This window comes from Physcomitrium patens, chromosome 23 (assembly GCF_059467195.1).
Source record: "Physcomitrium patens ecotype Gransden chromosome 23, ASM5946719v1, whole genome shotgun sequence".
Taxonomy (NCBI): Eukaryota; Viridiplantae; Streptophyta; class Bryopsida; order Funariales; family Funariaceae; genus Physcomitrium; species Physcomitrium patens.
In genome coordinates, this window is record NC_143432.1 from 5,955,486 (window position 1) to 5,975,819 (window position 20,334).

The 20,334-nt window shown below is 36.1% G+C and overlaps 2 protein-coding genes and 1 long non-coding RNA gene across 5 annotated transcripts; 2 read left to right on the forward strand and 1 right to left on the reverse strand.

Annotated features, from left to right (window-relative positions):
• The first annotated feature begins 246 nt into the window (after positions 1–246).
• On the forward strand, positions 247–1,528 carry LOC112275737 (low molecular mass early light-inducible protein HV90, chloroplastic). Its single transcript, XM_024506348.3, has 2 exons — positions 247–558; positions 804–1,528. Exons 1-2 carry the CDS (start codon positions 382–384, stop codon positions 1,287–1,289), a joined length of 663 nt encoding a protein of 220 aa, XP_024362116.1. The 5' UTR covers positions 247–381; the 3' UTR covers positions 1,290–1,528.
• Positions 1,529–13,687: 12,159 nt separating this feature from the next.
• Positions 13,688–14,675, forward strand: LOC149986503 (uncharacterized). Its single transcript, XR_016500410.1, has 2 exons — positions 13,688–13,939; positions 14,308–14,675. It is a non-coding gene; the product is annotated as an uncharacterized LOC149986503 (long non-coding RNA).
• Positions 14,676–15,581: 906 nt separating this feature from the next.
• On the reverse strand, positions 15,582–19,894 carry LOC112276005 (vesicle-associated protein 1-2). Of its 3 annotated transcripts, none has more exons than XM_024506913.3 (9): positions 19,780–19,894; positions 18,863–19,021; positions 18,236–18,306; positions 17,795–17,876; positions 17,483–17,586; positions 16,904–17,074; positions 16,745–16,786; positions 16,401–16,478; positions 15,582–16,202 (listed from the first exon to the last, which is right to left on the reverse strand). In XM_024506913.3, the coding sequence occupies exons 2-9, from the start codon at positions 18,909–18,911 to the stop codon at positions 16,059–16,061; spliced, it is 741 nt and encodes a 246-aa protein (XP_024362681.1). In that variant the 5' UTR covers positions 18,912–19,021; positions 19,780–19,894; the 3' UTR covers positions 15,582–16,058. The 3 variants fall into 3 exon arrangements, with proteins under 3 accessions (XP_024362681.1, XP_024362683.1, XP_024362682.1); XM_024506915.3 differs by having other exon boundaries at positions 19,167–19,884; XM_024506914.3 differs by lacking the exon at positions 19,780–19,894 and adding an exon at positions 19,324–19,679.
• Between the last annotated feature and the right edge of the window lie 440 nt (positions 19,895–20,334).

Below are 20,334 nucleotides of genomic sequence, written 5' to 3' on the forward strand. Positions count from 1 at the left end.
CGCACCCTCATTCGGCATCGGAAGGGGCCATGAAACCACCTTCCCGCCACCGTGGCAGCGGGGGGTTTGGATCTCTCCCTCCTCCGTGAAGACCATTGGAATCCGACGGAGACGATGCCATCAGCTGTTGCCGTCGCCACGCCCCCACATGGCGCCCAATGCTCCCCGCCACCTCCACCCCTTCCTCGGCTCTTCTCCGCTCATAAAACCTCTCTCCTGCTGCACATTGCAAGCATCGAGCATCACTCATCAAGTTGGACAATCGCCCTTACAGACTTGCTGAATTTTGATTGTGATTCCGATTGAAGCTGTTTCAGAGTTTTCATCTGCACTTACTTCCACGGATAGCCTGGTCGGAGCATCGCCAAGTGACTCGCAGAGATGGCGGCCTCGAGCTTGTTGAGCACGAGTTGCGTGCAGACGGTGGCTGGACTCCCGTCGTTGGGACGTGCGGGACTGAAGAGCAGGGCGAGTGGTTCATTGCTCGGAGCTCCGAGGTTCAACTCTCAGCTTGGGCGGCGAAGCTTGGTTGTGCGTGCCAAGCAGGAGACTCCTCTGGTGAGCATCACATTCGCCTCGTGCGGTGTTCTGAGGTCTTGGTCGCGGGTGGACGGATGTTGGATTGTTGAGAGAAGGGACGTCACAGCTCGAGTTCATGAGGCCAGCCGCTTTGTGCGAGACGATTGGCGTAGGCCGAACGGGCGTGACCTTGCTTGTTGAACAGGTTGTTGGGAACCAATGGGTTGAGTTTCGCGTTTCCATGCGGACGACTGAGTGTTGTGGCAATGAATTGTGTTGCGCAGCCCGGAACGAAGCGTGAGCCAGAGAAGAAGGACGACCCCCTCCGCATTTTCGAGGGGTCGCCTGTGGAGAAGTTCTACCGCCCCGAAAGCGAGCGTCGTCCGGAAGACGGCAACACCAGCACCGAGAGCATGATGAAGTTCGACGGACCCGCACCCGAGACCATCAACAGCCGGCTGGCCATGTTGGGCATCACGTGGGCCTTCGTTGCCGAGATCCTGACCGGGCAAAGCGTGTGGGAGCAGGTGACGGAAGGGCGGGGCCTGATTTGGTTCCTGTTCGTGGCGCCAATTGTGATCGGCGCCACGTTGATCCCGATGTACAACAAGGAGTCTCCAGACAGCCGCGAGAACGGCCCGTTCAACGCGCAGAATGAGAGATGGAACGGGCGAGCAGCGATGATCGGGTTGGTGGCTCTGCTGGTGACGGAGAACATCTACCTGAAGGGGCCCCTACTTGGATTCATCCACAGCTCCCTGAACTTGTAAATTATGACCGACGTCGAAGACGACGCGGTCCCCTTGTACATTGCTAGGAGTGAGTGAAGATGTGAGAGTGTATATTTAGCGGAACCGGAGCCGGAACTGAAGCTGAAACCGAGGCTTCGGATTGGGAGCATCTGGGATTTTGAGCTGAAGGCGACAGAAGGGACGAGGGTCAATGTGCGCTTTCAGCCTTGTAAGAATGTAAATGTTGTAATGGAATTGAGCAACAGGGTTGAAAATGACACAGATTGTTATCACGTCTGTGTGTGTGTGTGTGTGTTTGTGTGTCGGCTCGAATGTGGTGACAATGTTTGGAACGGAAACGCATGAAAAGATGTATCACCGAGTATCAGAGTGGAAGAGGTCACATTTCCAGGGGAGAGAAGCTAAGGAAATTCCGGAGAAGATGTGCCATCTCGAGTGATCGCTAGTTTTTTCGTGAATGTTTTGTTCTGCAATGGAATATTGTATTGCAGAGAAGATCATAAGAATTTCAAAGCATACTTGGGAGAGTACAAACGAACTTGTAAGGCAAGTTAAGATGATGATGAAAAATGTTGGTCGTTACTTTTTTCATAATTCTTACATTAAGCAGTTGGAAGGTGGTACAAAAGACAACTAAAACCTGTTAAGTTAAATTGGCCTGAATTGAAAGAAGCTTTTGTGAGGGAATATCAGTTAAAAAAAAGTTAAATGTCTCTTTTGGGATATTTGAGTTCTATCAAATAAATACCATAGGAGAATATGCTGCATTATAATGAAGAAGTGTATAAGCTACAAGCAAGTCTAGAAAAATGTGTTTCTAAGACTTATATAGTGAAAGCAAATATGAAAGTTGTCAATATGTCTACCACGTTTTTTAGAGATTAGCCAGTTGGTTCCGAAAAGCTTTATTTATAAACTTTTGCTTTTAATTTAAAAGAATGTATCTTTTCAAAGATCAATCATATTCAAAAGTACTTTGTACCTAAGTCAACATAAGGAGTTAAGTCTACATGGTAAGATTCAACTGCCAATGGTAATAAGCTCAGTACCTCAGTTTTAAATTGTATAAATTTCTCAAGTATAGAGAATATTTTTTTCTCAGTTAGAATTGTATATGGTTTTTGTGAATTCGCAAACAAACTATTTGAACATCCATAGTTTGTATTAATACCACCAAGTATTAAAGATATGAATCTCAAAGAAAGAAATCCTCAATATACTCTTATGTCACTTAAAAAGACTAAGAAATCACTCAAAGATATTAAACTGGATTGGCTATTGCCAAAGACAAGAAGACTAAAAGTCTTGAAACAAGTCTAAATACTAGAAAGATATTGATAAGAGTGAAGAAGGCTTTACTCTTATCTTTATATATACTATCTAATTAAGTGCTATATGGCATTATTCTATAGGACCTCCAACACATTCTAATTTTATTCGACACATGTTTTAATTTGCAAAAGAAGTTTTTTATATGTGTGCTACATAGTTAACTTATTCCACAAGCTATCAATATGTTGTCGTATAATAATACATCTATATGATAAAAATATAATCAAAAATAAAATTTTAAATTAGTATCTAATCATCTTGATTCAATAATAATTCAAGACATTTAAATATGGCTTTTATAAAATCTTTTTAGTTTATTTTTTTATCGTAATAGCTGATACATTTAAGGTTAATTAATAATTTTACCTTTAAGATTATAAAAACTCTTTTATTACATTAAAAAATCTATTAATTAATAAAAATAAGGTAAAAGAGGCAAATAATTAATATCATTGATACTAAGATTAAGTTGAAAGTAGGATCAGACTAAGAAGCCACTCGTATAGATTGGATTGGTACTTGAGGGTTGAGTGTTTATGGAATAAGATCGAAATCAAACCTCTAGCTACTAAAATGGCTGCTTAGGACAAAATATAGGAGCATTTGGAGATTGACAATTGGAATTAGAGAGCTAACTTTAAGTCTATTTTAAAAACATAAAGTTTTTTTTTCTTAGGATTTGAGTGTCAAGGACATGAATCTCAAAGAAAGAGAATCTTCAATATAATCTTCTATCAGTGAAGAGACCTAGAAAGTCTCTCAAAAAATGATGTAATATTAACTAGAATGGCTATTGCCAAAAACAAGAAGATTAGAAAGTCTTGAAACAAGACTAAGACTTGAAAGGTGTTGACAAGATTAAAGAAGGCTTCACTCTTGCCTCCATATATACTATCTAACTAAGAGCTACATGGCGATGTCCAATAGGACCTCCAACATGTGTTGACTTTGCTAGCCACATGTCTTATCTTGCAAGGCAAGTTATCTTTGTATGTGCAACGTAGTTGGCTTGTTCCACAAGCTATTATATAGAGATAACTTGTTCCACAAGCTACAAATATATGGTTAGCTTTTTGGCCAAGTTTCTAACCTACAAACACATTTAAAGTCAAAATCGCATCTATAAAGCTTCTAGGAAGCTTGTCTAGAAAATTTTATGAAATTATTCTATATTTACCTATTTCTACTTAATCATATAAGTAACTATTGACGTAAATATATATACCTGTGACATTACCCCCCCCCCCTTCTAGGGACGAGTTCCACGAGGAGCGGTCTTCATATGTTGAGGAAGTCCAAGATGTGGCAAATTATATTTGCCACATACTTCGATCTTTGCTCTCTTCGAAGATGGTTGATAGGTCCTCTCAACCATCTATGGTATCTCATACTAAGGCGAGAAGACCACCCTGTTATTTGATCATTTTTGAAGCCTTCATAACTTCCTTCAAATAAAATATTTGGAGTACTATCAAGACTTGTTCGTGCCTCTAATAAAATCACTAAACATTGGGAGTCTCTTCTAAGATTGTGATACCAAACACGTTGCATCTCGTCATCTATTTAAGGAAAGATATGTCATTCTTGAGGATCTTCATCTTGATTTTGTCGTCTTAAAGGTTGTGACAATCGCAATGTCTCATCCAGTAAGTCCGCAAATAAAAGTTCTTGAGTTGAATCTGTTGATTGTTGGTGCTCCATCTCATCACAAATACACAAAAGCTACAATGAAAGATAGAAGGTAGAATTTTATTTTCCTTTGGTCTTGTTTCTTTTATAGCAAAGGTTTACTATTCTTGATCTTGATTTTGATGGATGTCATTGATGAAAGACTTCAACTTTCTTTGTTGCATTTGTAAGATTCTTTGATGGCTCTCATGTGCGTTCACTAATATCATATCTGTACCAATGAATAAGATATTCCAACCTATTTTGGCACCACCTTGAGTCTAAGACTTCTTCCACCTCAAACTCTTGGTTATTATCCACTTCTATAGGAGGAAGTGGCATTTGACTTCTTTCGAAGATATTCACTGTCTTATACGGCTCCAGAAGAGACACATGAAATATATAGTGGATCTTCATAGACTCCGATAGATGTAATCGATAGGCAACAAGATTGATTTGTTCACAAATAGGAAAAGGTCCTAGTCTACGATAATCTAATTTATCACAAAGACGAGTAGTCTTGATATTAAGACAAAGTAACTATATCTTCTTACCCATATCTTCTAACCCATGTTATATTATGGCTTGCGATAAGCATCCGCGTTGATCTTTTATCGTTCTTGAGCTTCCTTTAATTGTATCTTCATTGTTGTATGTAGCTTTAACAAGCGATTTGCTAAATCTTTTGCCATAGGATTATCAACTTTTGAAAAGTCAAAAGTATCAAGACGTGGATGATAACCATAATTCACAAAGAAAGGTGTTTGTTAAGTGGAAGAATGTATCGAATTATTATATGCAAACTCTGCCAATGGTAAAAGAGTTGTCCAATCATTTTGATGATAGTTGATGATACATCTCAAATACTGCTCCAAAACTTGATTTATCCATTCTCTTTGTCCATCAATTTGAGGATGAAAAGCTAAAGAAAGTTTTATATCCACCTTAAGAATCTTGAATAGGATTCTCTAAAATCTTGATACAAATTGAGTCCCCCTATCCAATATAATATCCTTTGGCAATCCATGATAGCGATAGATATTGTCAATAAAAAGCTTAGTTGTTTCTTCACTTGTGATAGATTTTGTATATAGTACAAAATATGTTATCTTGGTAAAACGATCTACTATCATGAATATAGAGTCATAAGAATCTGAGATTGGAAGATATGTGATGAGCATCTAGGATTTTTTACTTTTGAAAAATCAAAATTATCAAGACGTGGATTGGGAGCATCTGGGATTTTGAGCTGAAGGCAACAGAAGGGACGAGGATCAATATGCACTTTTAGCCTTCCTAGAATGTAAATATTGTAATGGAATTGTGCAACAGGGTTGAAAATGACACAGATTGTTATCACGTTTGTGTGTGTGTGTGTGTTTGTATGTCGGCTCGAATGTGGTGACAATGTTTGGAACGGAAACGCATGAAAAGATGTATCACCGAGTATCAGAGTAGAAGAGGTCACATTTCCAGAGGAGAGAAGCTAAGGAAATTTTGGAGAAGATGTGCCATGTGGAGTGATCGCTAGTTTTTTCGTGAATGTTTTGTTCTGCAATGCAATGTACATGTAGGGTGCCATGGATGTAAGATTTTGTCGAGAACTGTGAAAGTGATAATTGAAGGTTATTGAATGATTATGCAATGTTATTTGAAATTCTTTGAGGAAGGAAATAATGATGTATATTTATCCCTCATTTAATCAGTTTTGGATGAATGGAGTAATTTTGGAGTAAGGATTGTGGAGTTTCAGAAAAAGTTGAACAAGGAATATGTGAGGTTTTGGAGGTGAAGAAAAAATAATGAAACAGCCTCTTATGGAGTAATATATTTTATTGGAGAATTCATAAAGGAATGTGCGACAAAGGTGTCTTTGAAGATGGCTGATGAAGCCCTTGTGAAAATTATCTTTCAATAGAAGTTGCCTTTGTAAGAGAGGTTTCCATATGGGAGTTTGCATTTTCAAAATACAAATTTTTGTAGATGATTTGATAATAGATTTTTTAAAAATATACTTAATTATTAGAACAGGATGGAATTGAGTCAACAAAATCATGATGTTTATTCACTTTTTTAAAAGTATATCAAATATTTTTATTTAGAACCATTTTAGTACAAATATACACTATAAGTAACTAATATGTGTACTTTTATTTGTTAAAATTTAGGATCCTATTTAACAAAAGAGTGATGTTATATATTAGTACTTGATGATTCTATGGTTTATGTTAACTTGATTTAAGATATCTTTGTTTAAATTTAGAATTTATTATTTTTTTAATAAAAAAATTCTTATGAAGTTTTGGTGTTTAAGGCCTATTATATAAGATAAGAAAGTTGTTTAAACATTAGGTATGATATTTTATTAGTTTTTTTCATATTTATTTTTGAATCCTTGAAGATTAATAAAGAATTTTCATTTTATTTTTTGACATATTTTGTTATGTATAGTCAATTACCATAAGAACTTAATTAGATATATCATATTGTTTTGTATTTTTTTTAGCAAATGAGGTTATCAATGTTCATGAAGTAGAAATTTTTACTTTGTGGTTGATGACACTTATTTTGTATATATGCAAGTAATAGTTTTTTTTTAATATTCTTTAATTAATAATATCAAAAGGCCTTTTTCAAGCAAACAATGTTTAAGGAAGACTAGAATTTAATATTGTGGTATCAAAGTAAGTATCAAAATACTTATTTAATTTTTAGTAATAATTTGGTTTTTTTATTTTTTATTTTCTATTGCTATCAAGTAGAAGTAGTTTATACTTGTGATATTACTCAAAATTAACTATGTCATTTATTGTTGAGTATCACAAATATACATAATTACTTAAATAAGAAGTCTTAGATAGAAGGTAGATTTGATAATTTCTTGTGGAGAAGTTTCCAAGAAGCTTTATAGATGCAGATTTAACTTTATACATGTTTATAGTGATAAAAATACTTTGTCAAGAGATGCATTTTTATTGATTGTTAATCAACTTATGAACATATGAGATTCATGTGTAAAATTTATGTTTTATTGCTTGTGAGACTTGAAGAGTCTAATAGCACTACTTATGGATTTCAAGATCATTCATGAAAATGGTTATTTATTAAGTACTTTTACTAAGGTAACTAGCTTCAAATGAATTCTAGTGTGCTACATTTAATACTCTCTTGCACTAGAGCTCATTACATTTGACAACTATGGATTGTTGGTATTAAAAAATTGAAGATAAATAAGTTGTAAGTTGTATTTTTTGCTGCCATTCTTCAATTATTGGATTTTTTGTCAATTAAGTAATATTGATATTTGTTGCAGTGTAAGTTATTTAAACTAAGTTTATATATGATTGTAGTGGCAATGCATTGAGCTTGCATGAGTATCTTCACTTCTATTCTTAATTTATTGGAAAGCATATATATATATATAAAATAAGAGATAATCCTAAAGATGAAGCTCCTTTTAGAACTATAAGAAGTCAAGGAACAATTAACAAATCTAGATCTAAGTTAAGACTTTAGAATTTATTTGTTGTCCAAGTAAGGTTTCAACTAGGGATTTGTGAATCATGGGATTAGTGTAAGTCTCACATAATTGACTTCAAGAGAGATCAATTCAAAAGCTTTAGAGATAGTAGATCTGTACAATGGTATATGAGAAATTAGCTTGGATTCTAGATTGAAGAATGATGTTGATTACTTCATGCATACATCAGTATATAAATGAATCCAATAATTTGATCAAAATATCAGCTTGTTTTTTTGAAGTAGGCAAGTAATCAACAATGATGTCTCTTACAAGGCTTCTTTTTCAAATAAAATAGAATTTGATCTCTATGTGCTTGGTGCAAGAATATAGTACAGGGTTATCAACTAGTTTTATACAACTCTGATTATCACTAAGAATAGGTGACAGATTAGCACCAATGATTTTTAGTTCTTATAACATGTGTCTTTGGGAAATGATATCCTTTGCCACTTCAAAAAGCACCAAATATTCAATCTTGGTGGTACTTAGAGCAATAATAGTTTATCTTTTATTTGACCACTCAATGGAAGATTTACCAAGCTTGTGTATAAGACCAAAAATTTGTCTTTTGATATCAATATTTCTTTCATAATCAACATTTGCATAACTCACTAGAATAAAATTATTGTTATGCCAAAAGAAAACTTCAGACTTTATAATGTCCTTGAGGTATTGCATAATTTATTTAGCATCAATTAAGTGAGCTTCTTGGAGATATTTAGTATATCAACTTTGAGTGTTTATTGCAAAGAAGATATCAGGTTTAGAAATTATCAAACCATATAAGAGCCTGCTAATTAGTGACTGATAATTTGTTTAATCAAATAGTGATTAGTACATATCAGCTTGTATGTATATGTTGGAGATCATTAAAATTCTTCTGGGATTACAATTAATCATATCAAATCTATGAAGTAGTTTGCTGATATATTTTTCTTCATGTAACCATATCTCAGAATTATTTTGTATTAATTTTGTTATAAGATATACAAGCTCAACTATCTCAAAAGTGTGACAACTGGAGCATAAGTGTTGAAATGATCCACTCTGTAAGTTTGTTTAAATTTCCATACAATTAGTTGTGCTTTCAACTTATTTAGTTTGCTGTTGTTTCTTGATTTTACCTTGAAGATCCATTTTGAAATGATGGCATTCTTTTCCTCTATCAAGTTCATAACTTCCTATATATTATTTTTTGTAATAGATTCTATCTCATCATATATAGCTTTTTTCCAATCCTTGTATTCAACAGCATGTTTGAAGTTATGTAGTTTATAATATTCTATCAAAAAAGTCATGAAATTATTTAATCTTGAGCTAGACCTGCGGCCTCAGATAGGATATTTGCGGACTTCAGATTTCACAATTGTTGCGGTTCTTGATTCTAAGTTGGGTCAAAAAAAATTGGATAGAATCTCTATGATCTTTAGTTCCTTGAATGGTTATGTTACCTAATTTAGTATTGTCATTGTAGTAGGAAGTTTTGATAGAAGATAATTCTTCTTCACATATCAATAACTCTTTTTCTAATATTTGAGAGTTGCTATTATTAATCTAATAAGCTATATATGATGGTTTTTTAAATATGATTAATCTAAAACTAAAAACTTGAACCATCATATATAGCTTGTTTAGATTAATGGTTCAAGTTTTTAGTGTGATCAATGTTTTTTTTGGATAATGGAGTCACATGTTCTATTACCTCGGTTTTTTTTGTAACATATTTATATCCAATCTTTAATTTGTCATACACTACATCTTGAGACATTATAATCTTATAAGTTGAAGAATAAAATAAATGGTATGCTTTTGTATATTTATCAAAGCCTATGAGCAAACATTTCTTTGACTTACTTTTTAATTTATTTTTGCACATTTTTGGTACATGAATAAATTCAAGACAATCAAATACTTTCAAAAAATTCATATCTAGTTTAGATCTTTGGTACCTCTCATATAGAATAACTCTCCAATTGGCAACAATAAGTCTTCGGATAATTAATATTAATAGCATTACACCATAAATAGTTGAGAAGGTTACAATCTATGAGCATGCAATGTATTTGTTTGAATAATGTTTGATTTCATCTCTCTGCAGTACCATTTTGTGCTGGAGTATGAAGTTGAGTTGGTTATCTTTTTATGCTATTTGATTTGCAATATTTTTGAAATTCAAGAGACATAAGCTCTCGACCATGGCCAATTTTACAATCCTTTAATTATGTGTCTAGTTTCATTTTCAATAAGTTGTTTCAAGGAATGAAATACTTATAATGTTTTTGAATTTTACAAATAAAAAATATCTATGATCTTTGTAAAAAATCATTAGTAAAGATAGTACATTATTTAGAGCCATTGAAAAAAAGAGTTTTTATTGATCTGACTAGATTGGCATGTAGTAATTGTAAGATTTTTTTTGCCTTAATAGTTGATTTCTTCAAAAATCATTTGTAGTACTACTTCATGGCTAAATATGGTTCACATATGGTTTTCATGATGGTAATTGGTGGTGTATCTTAAACCATATCTTTGTGTAAAATGTATTGGAGGTTGTTATAACTAAGATGTCCGAGCCTCCAATGTCATAGTTTGGCTAGTTTTGGATCAATGAAGGTTATTGTTGATTTTTTGGTAGTATACATAGTGCTCTCAATTGGTGCTAAAAATACATAGTTAATTCTATACAAGCCATATTTTTGATCTTGCTATCTTGCTAACATTAATTGATTGTTTTTATTCATAATTTAATAGTTATGGTTAGATAATGCAATTAATTTTTTAATTTTTCCTAAACAATCTATTGAAATCAAATTTTTCTTAAGACTAGGCATGTAAAGAATCTTATTCAATTTTATTTTTCCGTCATTGGTACAAATTTTGATACTACTTGGTCCTTCTATGCAATATTTTTTACCTCCTACCATTATTATATTGTCTTATTTTATCGATGTATATGATTTTAGAAATTTATTGTTACTTCTTATATGTCTTGTTGCTCACAAATTAACACACTATGGTTGGTTCTTTTCAATTTCATATGAGATTTTTGTAAGCTCAATATTTATGTCTTTAAGTGCATCAATTATTTTATGATATTTACTAGTGAGTAGATTGATATTTTTTTCTTCCTTGTACATTGTGTATTTGTTGTGACAAATTTGAATGGAATGATTTGGTGACCCATATACAAAGTATTGAAAACGAAAAATTGGTGATCACTATAAGAAGGACCTCTTTGAAATACTCAGTTGCTTGCTTGAAATCATAATCTTCATTAGTGAATGCTATGGCTGTATGTGTTGTAGTCTCATGCGCATAGGTATGCAATTTTTCACAATTAATAGTTTGATATTCTAAGTGATTTGGATGATATTAAAATTACATAATCAATCCTTTTTTCTCCCAAATAGTTTCTATGTATTTTGTAGCAATGTGATTTATTCAATAATTTTAAACTAATCAATGCAAAAATAAACAATTTATTCTTTATGATTAGACTTTGAATTAGTTCCTATTGGCTAGAAGGAAGTTTGTTCAAAATAAGTTGTACCAAAGTTTCATCTGCAACTTTATGATCCATAGCTACTAGTTTGCTCTTTAAATTCTTAGCATTGCATAGATACTTTTCAATTAATTCCCTCTTTGTCATTTGCATGTTATAAAGATAAGTTGTCAACAGTAATATTTGAGATGACTCTCTAACTTCATATATATTCTTCATAGCTTGCCAGATATAAAAAAGATCTTTAGTTTTTAAGATAGTTACTATAAAAACATGTTTTATTGCCATCATAATTAAGGCCCAAGTCTTGAGCTTATAGATTTTAAATTACTCTATTATAAATGTTGATACATCTATTATATTTAGAAATAATACTAGTATCATCTTTCTCTATATTAAATCTCACATATTTTCTTTCTTTAACAATGCCTTTATTTTCAATTTCCACAAACTAAAATTTATAAAATCTTTCAATTGATTACTCTTACAGATAGTGATTATGGAAGATTATTTACTTGACATAATTCTTATTTCAAATAAAGATCAAAGATTCCATTGATTTCTTATCAAAGCAAAACTTCATTAAGTAAATTTATTGTTATTTATAAAAGTAGAAAAAAGTTTTTCCTAAGAATAATACTCACTAGTTGGATATTAATCCCAATTTGATACCATCATAAAACTACTTGGTCAAGAAATGCATTTTTACTAATTATTAGTCAACTTATGTACAAATGAGATTCTTATGTAACATTTATGGTGTGTGCTTATGAGACTCAAAAAATCAAGTAGTACTACAAATTGATCCAAAGATCATTCATGAAAATAATTATTTATTAAATAATTTTATTGAAAAAACTAGCTTTGAGTGAATTCTAATGTATCACATTCAATATATAGTTGATTGATAGATTAGAAACTTGGCCACCAAGTTAGCCACGTGCCACACGTGATAGCAACTTGTGATACGAGTTGGCCATGGCATACATGAAGGAAACTTGTTTTGCAAGTTGGACAAGTGTTAGAGGTCTTATATAATGTCACAATGTAGTTTCTAATTAGATAGTATACATAGAGGCAAGAATGGAGCTTTTTTCACTCTTATCTACGCATTTCTTCTTCTTAGTCTTGTTTCAAGAATCTTTAATCTTCTTAACTTTGACAATAGTCATTCTAGTTTTAATATTTTATTATTTTATTGAATATGTACTCTTTTTGAGTAGCACAAGAATGTATTTAGGTTTTATTTGTTTGTGATTTATGTCCTTAATAACAAGACAATTATTTTCTTCAAAGAAATGTTCACTATAATTTTGTTATTTATTTCCATGGATTGTACAAGACAAATATATATATATATATATATATATATATATATATATATTAAGCAATACTATTTATCTTATGAAGCAAAAAATAAAGTTGAAACTAATGAAAGGATTAAAGATAAAAATTTTTAATTCATAAAGTTTCATTATACATAAGTCTAAGTAGAAGCTCCTCCATTGTTTGTAAGCTTTAAAAATGTTAGTCATTTTTGTATTATATCACAAAATAAAATAAAGAACTTAAAAAGAAACTAAAAAAATCTAAAACTAAAATCTATAAATTGTTAATTACACCGATTTCTTTAACTTGGTATTGTTAGGAATATTTTCAGGAATTACATGGTTCTCCAGAGTCGGTAGCAGTTTCAAGTACCAGGGGTCTTCGTAAGATGATCATTAGTAGTGATGGAGTGAATATTCAGTGGTTCGTGGATTTCTCTTGAATTTACTTTCATGCTTGAACCATAGTAATAGATCGTGTGGACACTAAGATTTCGTAGCATGAAATTTCGCCGGACAAAGAAGAAATGGTTTTTTTAGGATTGCTTGAAACCTGCCAAACCATGTAATTCGGTCGATTTCAAAGTGCTCTACTCCATCCAGATGCTGAAGATGCTGAAGATGCTTCAATTAAGAGCGCTGCTTTGTTGTGCATGGCTCCGCCGATCTGCAAGCGCGCAGCTCCACTGGGCACTGGTCAACATCTGCAATCAGAAACCTAACCGCCCCTTATTTTTTTGTTTTTATGTAAGCAATTTAAGTTTAATCTAGGAAGATTCTGCAGGGTTTCACAATATTCGATGTACATTGCCGTGTACGGTGGTGTCCAATTACCACGAAGACCCCCCTCTCAAGCACCGACTTGACGCACCCCACCTCCAAAACTGCGTCTTTTAACCGTCCTTAGACGCGTGGGACGGATGTGTCGGTCGATATTTGGATTGTTCACTTGAGGACTGGCTGAGAATCTGCAAGGAAAGAGACTCATGTTGGATGCGCAATAGTGTGGTGCTGGAACAATATATATGTATATATATTGATCTCAAGACTCAGTGAAGTTATTCATCTGACAATTCTAGTGTTGGAGTTGATAGTGGAGGAATCCGGCAAGTGTTTGGTTGGATTCTGGTTTGGTAGTGAAGACTGAGAGAACCTGTAGGGGATACTTTTTATTGCCTTTTTCGAAGAGGAGCTGTTCTTGTTTGGAGTGAGTGTAGGAAGACAAGTTTAGCGAAATGGATGCTCTCAGACGTGCGGATGCGCGCATTAATATGGCCACACACCCCCGACGGACGCTCAGATGGCGCTTGAACCGGTAAGTGAAAGCATAGTGCACTTCTTGACGAACGACAGTTTTCGTGTGCTTGTATCCGTCGGGAATTCATGTACGGCGTGAAAGTTCTGCATTATTTGAAAATGCTTTCCACATCAGAGCAACATTTGACGTTTGTGTTAGTTTGGATTTTGACAAAGTTTATTTGTAGCCCTAATTACTTCTAGCTCACGTCTTCACTTGCGAGTCTGTCTCGCTCCGCATCACCATGTCTGTCAAGAAATTTAGGAAACCCTGTTTAGACGGGCTAGAGTTATGGCAGATCCCATCCATGAGTATTAGGAAGATACTGCTGATTAATTAGTTGCATTCTATTGCTGCTGTGCTGAGATGACTTCGAATTCTTGTAGGTACAACCCAAAGTACAGATGGAACTTGAAGAAGCACAAGGTGATGCACCCTGTGGATCACCAGAAGTGGAAATTGAAGAGGAAGATCAACTACGTGAATCCCTTTTTCTACTTGGGACGCATCAAAAGGAACTTGTTTGGAGAGAGGCACCACAAGCATTGAGTGTCGCAACGTTGAACTCTTCGTTGGAGCTTACGTTAGTCAGGTGTTGGAAACGTCATAAGTACTGCCGGGTTGCATAGGACCGTGGCTACCTAGGTACTACAAAGTATACAGTGAGCGTGACGAAGATTTTGAAATAGCTCAAAGCATGGATTGTAATCAAGTCTAATTCAGACTCTGTAATGTACAGAATTTTTTTCTTTGACCTGTTCTGAGGAAATTCACTTTCACAGCAGATGTGGAGCTGGGTCTATGAGATGGCGATTGTTGCCTCTCAATCTCGCACTTCGAAACATGTATATATATACAAGTGTCGCCCCACAAATTGTTAATGGCCTGCTGATTTGTCAGCAATCGAATTGGAGACTTTTCAGACACCCATATTTCTTCACATTTTGAAATTCAGTGGATTTGATATGCACTGGCATGCCTCAAATGTTGCCACCACGATAGCCTCGGCAATGGTACAGTTCTCCACGGGCAAATGCACGCTCTCCAATGCTGCGCCCCTACCTTTCCCACTCCTTTCAGCTCAGAGTCGATGTCTGTGGAAACAGCGTCAAAAGTTCGTGTGCATAGAATCTGTATTTCCTGATCTGATCCCGCTTGCTAAATATCACTACTAATCGAGGATAGTTCCTAGCTACTTCTACACGTGATCATGACGAGTTTCACACGGCTGGACAAATGGAGAATCATGTCTCGCAGTGCTAAGTACTTTCAAATCAAAGAGTTGATCAGTACTTGATAAAATAATTTTCGAATCTACTTCAATGGCCGTTTTGAGCCGATGCACCATTCGTTACATGTCTGATGAAAATTGAACTGATAGGGAACAAATGTGACATAACTTAGCATGTTTATGACAATATGATATTTCCACCCATTTCTCGATCTCCTTGCCCATAATTCAAAACTAAGGAGCTGATAATAACCAGCTTCAAGGAACCCATGCATAGAAGATTTAAAGGATGGCAAAAATAGTTCGAGCAGTTCATGGTTCAGACGAGCGAGAGTCCAGGCTTTTCGCATTCGTATGAGATGCATACGGAAATGTCAATGAAGATATATTGGGGACACTGAAAAAAAATCTTAAACAGAAAACCTCATCTTTCAAAGAAAAAGGCGGACCAAAGTACGGGCGCCTTGCCCATCCTATTACTTAATAGTACGCGACTTACGTAACCAGTGTTTTACAAAACCTGCACAAAAGTATCGGGCAGTAGAAGGCAGCATAGTGGTGAACTCCATCATTGAGAACGAATTATTCCTGAGAACTAAATATGGATAAAAATTAAAATAAGGAATAAAATCATCTCTACCGTGCCTACCAGTGCAGATCAAAACCTACTCGCATTACCAAGGACAACCCATACCCATGCTCATGCCAGCGTCTGAGGGCGTGGGTGCTGGAAAGAACCTCCCTAACCTCTGTACCATAGATACAAAATAACCTATTCCAGAAACTCCAAAGAGAGCAGGACTTCTCTCCAACAAGCTCCTGGTACCCATACACGTTGAGCCAACTAAACGCAGCTCCTACTTCGCACCCTACTTTTGTTCACGTTACTTTGTGCAAAATTAAGATCTAGCCTCCGAGGAGATAGCCTATAAGCACGCCCAACAGGCCAACGAGCATAACAAACAAGAACGAAAATCCTGATTGCGACTTCTGACCATCTTTTAGCGCTAAACCTCCACCAGATCTTGAGTTCCCACTCTTGTACGTAAGCTGAAAACAAGAAAAATGCTAAAAGATTGAGCCATTCACATTTATAAAGCAAGAAACATGCAAGAACAAAGTGTAATCAAAATTTAACAGTCGCACATCAGGATTATTTCCTGTTCCATAACTAACCACGACAAATACTGTCAACCACTAGGATCCTTCGCAAAACACACATAAATTGACGTGGATCTGAGTACTAACCAACTCTTGCTGCAAGGCTCGACATTTTTGCACAGCCTGATTTCGTTCTTCCGTCAGAAGACTAAGAGATGCCTTTGTCTGCAAGAATCCGAGTAATATCAGGACCATGTACGAAATGTGTGATTGTTAAATACAAGGCAATGCCGGCAATTCCATCACAACACTGCCTTACATCGAAGATACAGTCCCATGAGAATTCATTTTCAGTCAATAATAAAACAGCTCAATAACCTAGAGTTCCTGGTTTCCGATAACAAAAAAACCCACAGATGGTAATACTTCTCACATAATGAATTAATTGTAAGACAGTGAAAAAAGTCTTGTTCGCAGAGGTAAGAGCGTACCTCATTCAACTTGTATTTCCACTCATTCTCAGTCTTTGTCGTCTGTCAAAAGAAGTGAATAAGAAACAGATCAGTATTTCAAACGCCTTCCATACTAAGATCTGGTATTACAGTTGTAAGAGACACAATAGGATGGGCATACAAGGTATGAATGGTTACCAGATCGGGGAGTATATGGTGCCGATCACCATTATCTATCACTGCAGCAGCTTTTGGTGAGTTCCCCTCTTCCTCATTTGTTTCTGTGATAGGTGATGGTGGTTGAGGTGGTGAGACATACAAAACTTTCAGTTTTGCTTCATGCACCTCGTTTCCTCCTTCCTTATTGAACTGCACAGGTAAAGGAATATATTAATGATTGAGAACTGAAACACAGAAAACCAGCAAAAACTAAAGACTCAAGAAGGGCAATAACTGAACTTTCAGAGCTCAAAAAGGGAAGCAAAGATTCTTTAGGAAACAGATCATTTAGACATTGAACTTAAAACAAAGCAAAAACAAAGGTACACATTGAGAGCCTACAGGGATCAACATGAACTGCTACAGAAAACAAGGAAGACATCTTCAAGAATAAAACAAGTAATATCCAGAGAAATGCCGAAGACCTACCGTGTATTTACAGAAGCACTAAAATAACCAAAAACTAAATGGCGTCTAATTACTCCTTTAAATTCGCATGGACACCATGCAGGGTGCAAGATAAAACTAAGATATCAAAGATCGGGCAAGTGAGAGTACCATCTCTTGAGTAACCTCCGAGTTTGGTGCTATTACACTCTGAACGAGAAATTTATCCTTGCATTGCATGTCTGGAGGAGCTTCTCGCTGTGCTTGCATTGTAACTGACAACACATGACAAAACAGATCAAAACTCTACCCCTAAAGCTTTTCAAACAAAAAGAAGTATCGCACAACATTTGGTGATTTGTTGCAGTTCAACAAAAGATATAAAACATAAAATACAAATATAAACTGTTAGTATCAAAACTTTATGCACTGTCATAAAACAGAATGACAAGCAACTTAGCGAGGACAGATAAAGTTTAATACCGGTAACTTCTGCACTGCTATGAGGCTGAACGATGCCGGTGTTCGGCCGCACACAATACTTCTTTGGGGAAGTCGTCTTGACCTGAAACAAGCAGGATACTGTATTTTTCAGGTAATGAATATATCATTTTTTGCTAAAACTTTGAGATGATAGTTTCCAACGAAAGTCAATCGAAAGGCATGGATGTTTAATAAAGTACGGATGACCTTCACACTAAAGGTTCCTGTCTCTCGACACCAAAACGCTACCCACTACAATCAAATCACTACAACACTTCTTCAAAGGACAATGGTGTTATACATTAAACAGTCTTTTCAATCCGTCTTCAAAATCTTTACACAAACTTTTCAAAACCATGTATTAACGTATCAACTGTTGCAACTTTATAGTCTACTTGACAAGTGCGTAGAAGCTGTTCAGGAGTGAGCTCTGCTAATCACCTTGAAAGCCACATACTGATCGGTAGAGTTGATGAGCCGAAGCGAAGCTGATATCTGCTTCTTCACCTCAACTGTAACAAGAAAATGAATTCGATCACCATCAGAAAAACGGAATGTAACTCAGGATAGTGAACTCACAAAATAGATAGAAACATGCTCTCCTGCTACGGATATATCTGAACGTAGAGGCATGAAAGGCCATCACTTCTTACACAGCCAAGTTGATAAAGCCAAGCGTGATAAGTACAACACTCCAAAACTCGATTGATTCTTCAAAAATACTCTACTAAAGTACCAACTACGCTACGAGTTTCATTCTGCATCATTCTGTAAACAGCTGATAAAACCACTGTACGTATTGAAAAAAAAAGGAAAAAGTTGAGCACACAAAAATGATTCTGAATAAAGACATCTCAAACAGACCTAAACCTAAACACTGCTTAATACTAACGTGCATTTGTGCACAGTTGATGTGTGTCCCATTAATGGACATCAGAATATATGCCGCATTATGCATTTCGTACAAAAATTCTTCGGTTCTCGGAATTTGCGATGAACAACACAATCCGTACACAAGATACAGCACACAAAATGTGCACTGATGGTGAAGTGGACACCATAACCTACATGGAAACTTCAGCTCCCCAGGCTGAATACTGAGAAGTTCGGAGGGCATGGCTGCTTCCCCTGAATCGACCCTGTTCTTCAATGTATTCAAAGAGCCACCCAAATGGTCCGAGATATAGAGTGCGCTAAGATGTCACACTCTTTCCCCTCGTGAAAGAACTGCAAAACACACAGAAACACGGCTACTCGTTACAGGGAAAAACAAGCGCATAAATCCACTACATCAAACCTGCCTGCTTCACAAACATACCATCCAGGAGGTATTAGAAAGATTTGGACATTGGACGCAATACAACGGCCATACCTGCATATTTGTATAAACCATGTGGGGTGAAGTCTATACTCACAGATGAGGCTACTAAACGTGGACTCCTGGAACCAAGATTGTAAGGTAAAGCAAGCAAAACTCCAAGACATGCCATCTAGAGCAGGATCGGACAAGCGTTTCTAACAGATCATACCTATCGCCAATGTGAACAAACCCCCCAACTCCACGAAAAGTAAACGTTTCACTTCGGTGGGATCATTGCGACCCCTAACAGCCCCGACAGTTAAAACACTAATTCACCAACATGGACAACACGACCTACACGACGATAACCAGACTGTCTAGCCCCAAAAGAACTATACAACACACCCCAGAACACCAAGACTAGGGTAAAACCCAAAAAGGAGGGTGAGGAGACGAATCGCTAGCACAGGCCTGACCCAACGGCACCCAAGCAACGAAGCACGAAATCCCACATGCAAGGGCCGCAATGAACCCCACTACGCAATTCCTCGCCCCCTGCTCCCCGTCGAAACCACGGAACCTACAAGGGGAAGACCCGCTTCGACACTCAAAGACTAACTAAAAAATACTCGCAAAATTGGTTCCTAACGCCCAAAACGAAACGCGCAAAGGACAACCCACACACCTGGAGAGTGACAACGACGTCGCAGCGATCACGAGGGCGGAGCGAAACGCGCCTGCGAAGCGGAAAACGGTGGTCCAGATCGCCAGGAAATGGAGCTTCGACGACGAGGAAGCTCACAGAAGAAACCAGAAGCTCCATCCGCAAAGGGGCGTCCTCACTGCAGCCCGCGGTTTAGGGGCTCCACGCGATCGACATCCTTAACCACAGGTCCGGTCACCGCTGTTTCAGTCAACCCACAGTGAGAAAAGGGGCTAAATATAGAGAGAACCGTTCACCGGCCTGGCCGTGGGAGGCCCGACCCGGTCTAAATCTGGGCCACTCAGGGCAAGGGAACAGGAAGAAACTGTGGAATTGACGGTATTACTTCCACCATTCACTTCCCACCTACAAAGTTTTGTAGACGAGAATCTGCAGATTGTGTTTTAATTGATGATATAAAGTTTCTTTTGAATTCAATTAGGACTTGGGTCAAATTGAAACATTCCACAATGCTTAAAAGTGGCCCCATGTTGAGGTTTGAATGGATACATCACTGTTGTGTCCCATTCATGAATT

Excerpts from the sequence above, each read along its gene's own strand:
- LOC112276005 (XM_024506913.3), bottom strand. The coding sequence starts at position 18,911 with ATGCCCTCCGAACTTCTCAGTATTCAGCCTGGGGAGCTGAAGTTTCCA. Across the intron at positions 17,587-17,794 it reads TAGCAGTGCAGAAGTTACCG|TTACAATGCAAGCACAGCGA; the intron begins GTATTAAACTTT and ends ATGTGTTGTCAG. Across the intron at positions 16,787-16,903 it reads ACCATATACTCCCCGATCTG|ACGACAAAGACTGAGAATGA; the intron begins GTAACCATTCAT and ends TTCTTTTGACAG.
- LOC112275737 (XM_024506348.3), top strand. The coding sequence starts at position 382 with ATGGCGGCCTCGAGCTTGTTGAGCACGAGTTGCGTGCAGACGGTGGCT. Across the intron at positions 559-803 it reads CCAAGCAGGAGACTCCTCTG|CCCGGAACGAAGCGTGAGCC; the intron begins GTGAGCATCACA and ends TGTGTTGCGCAG.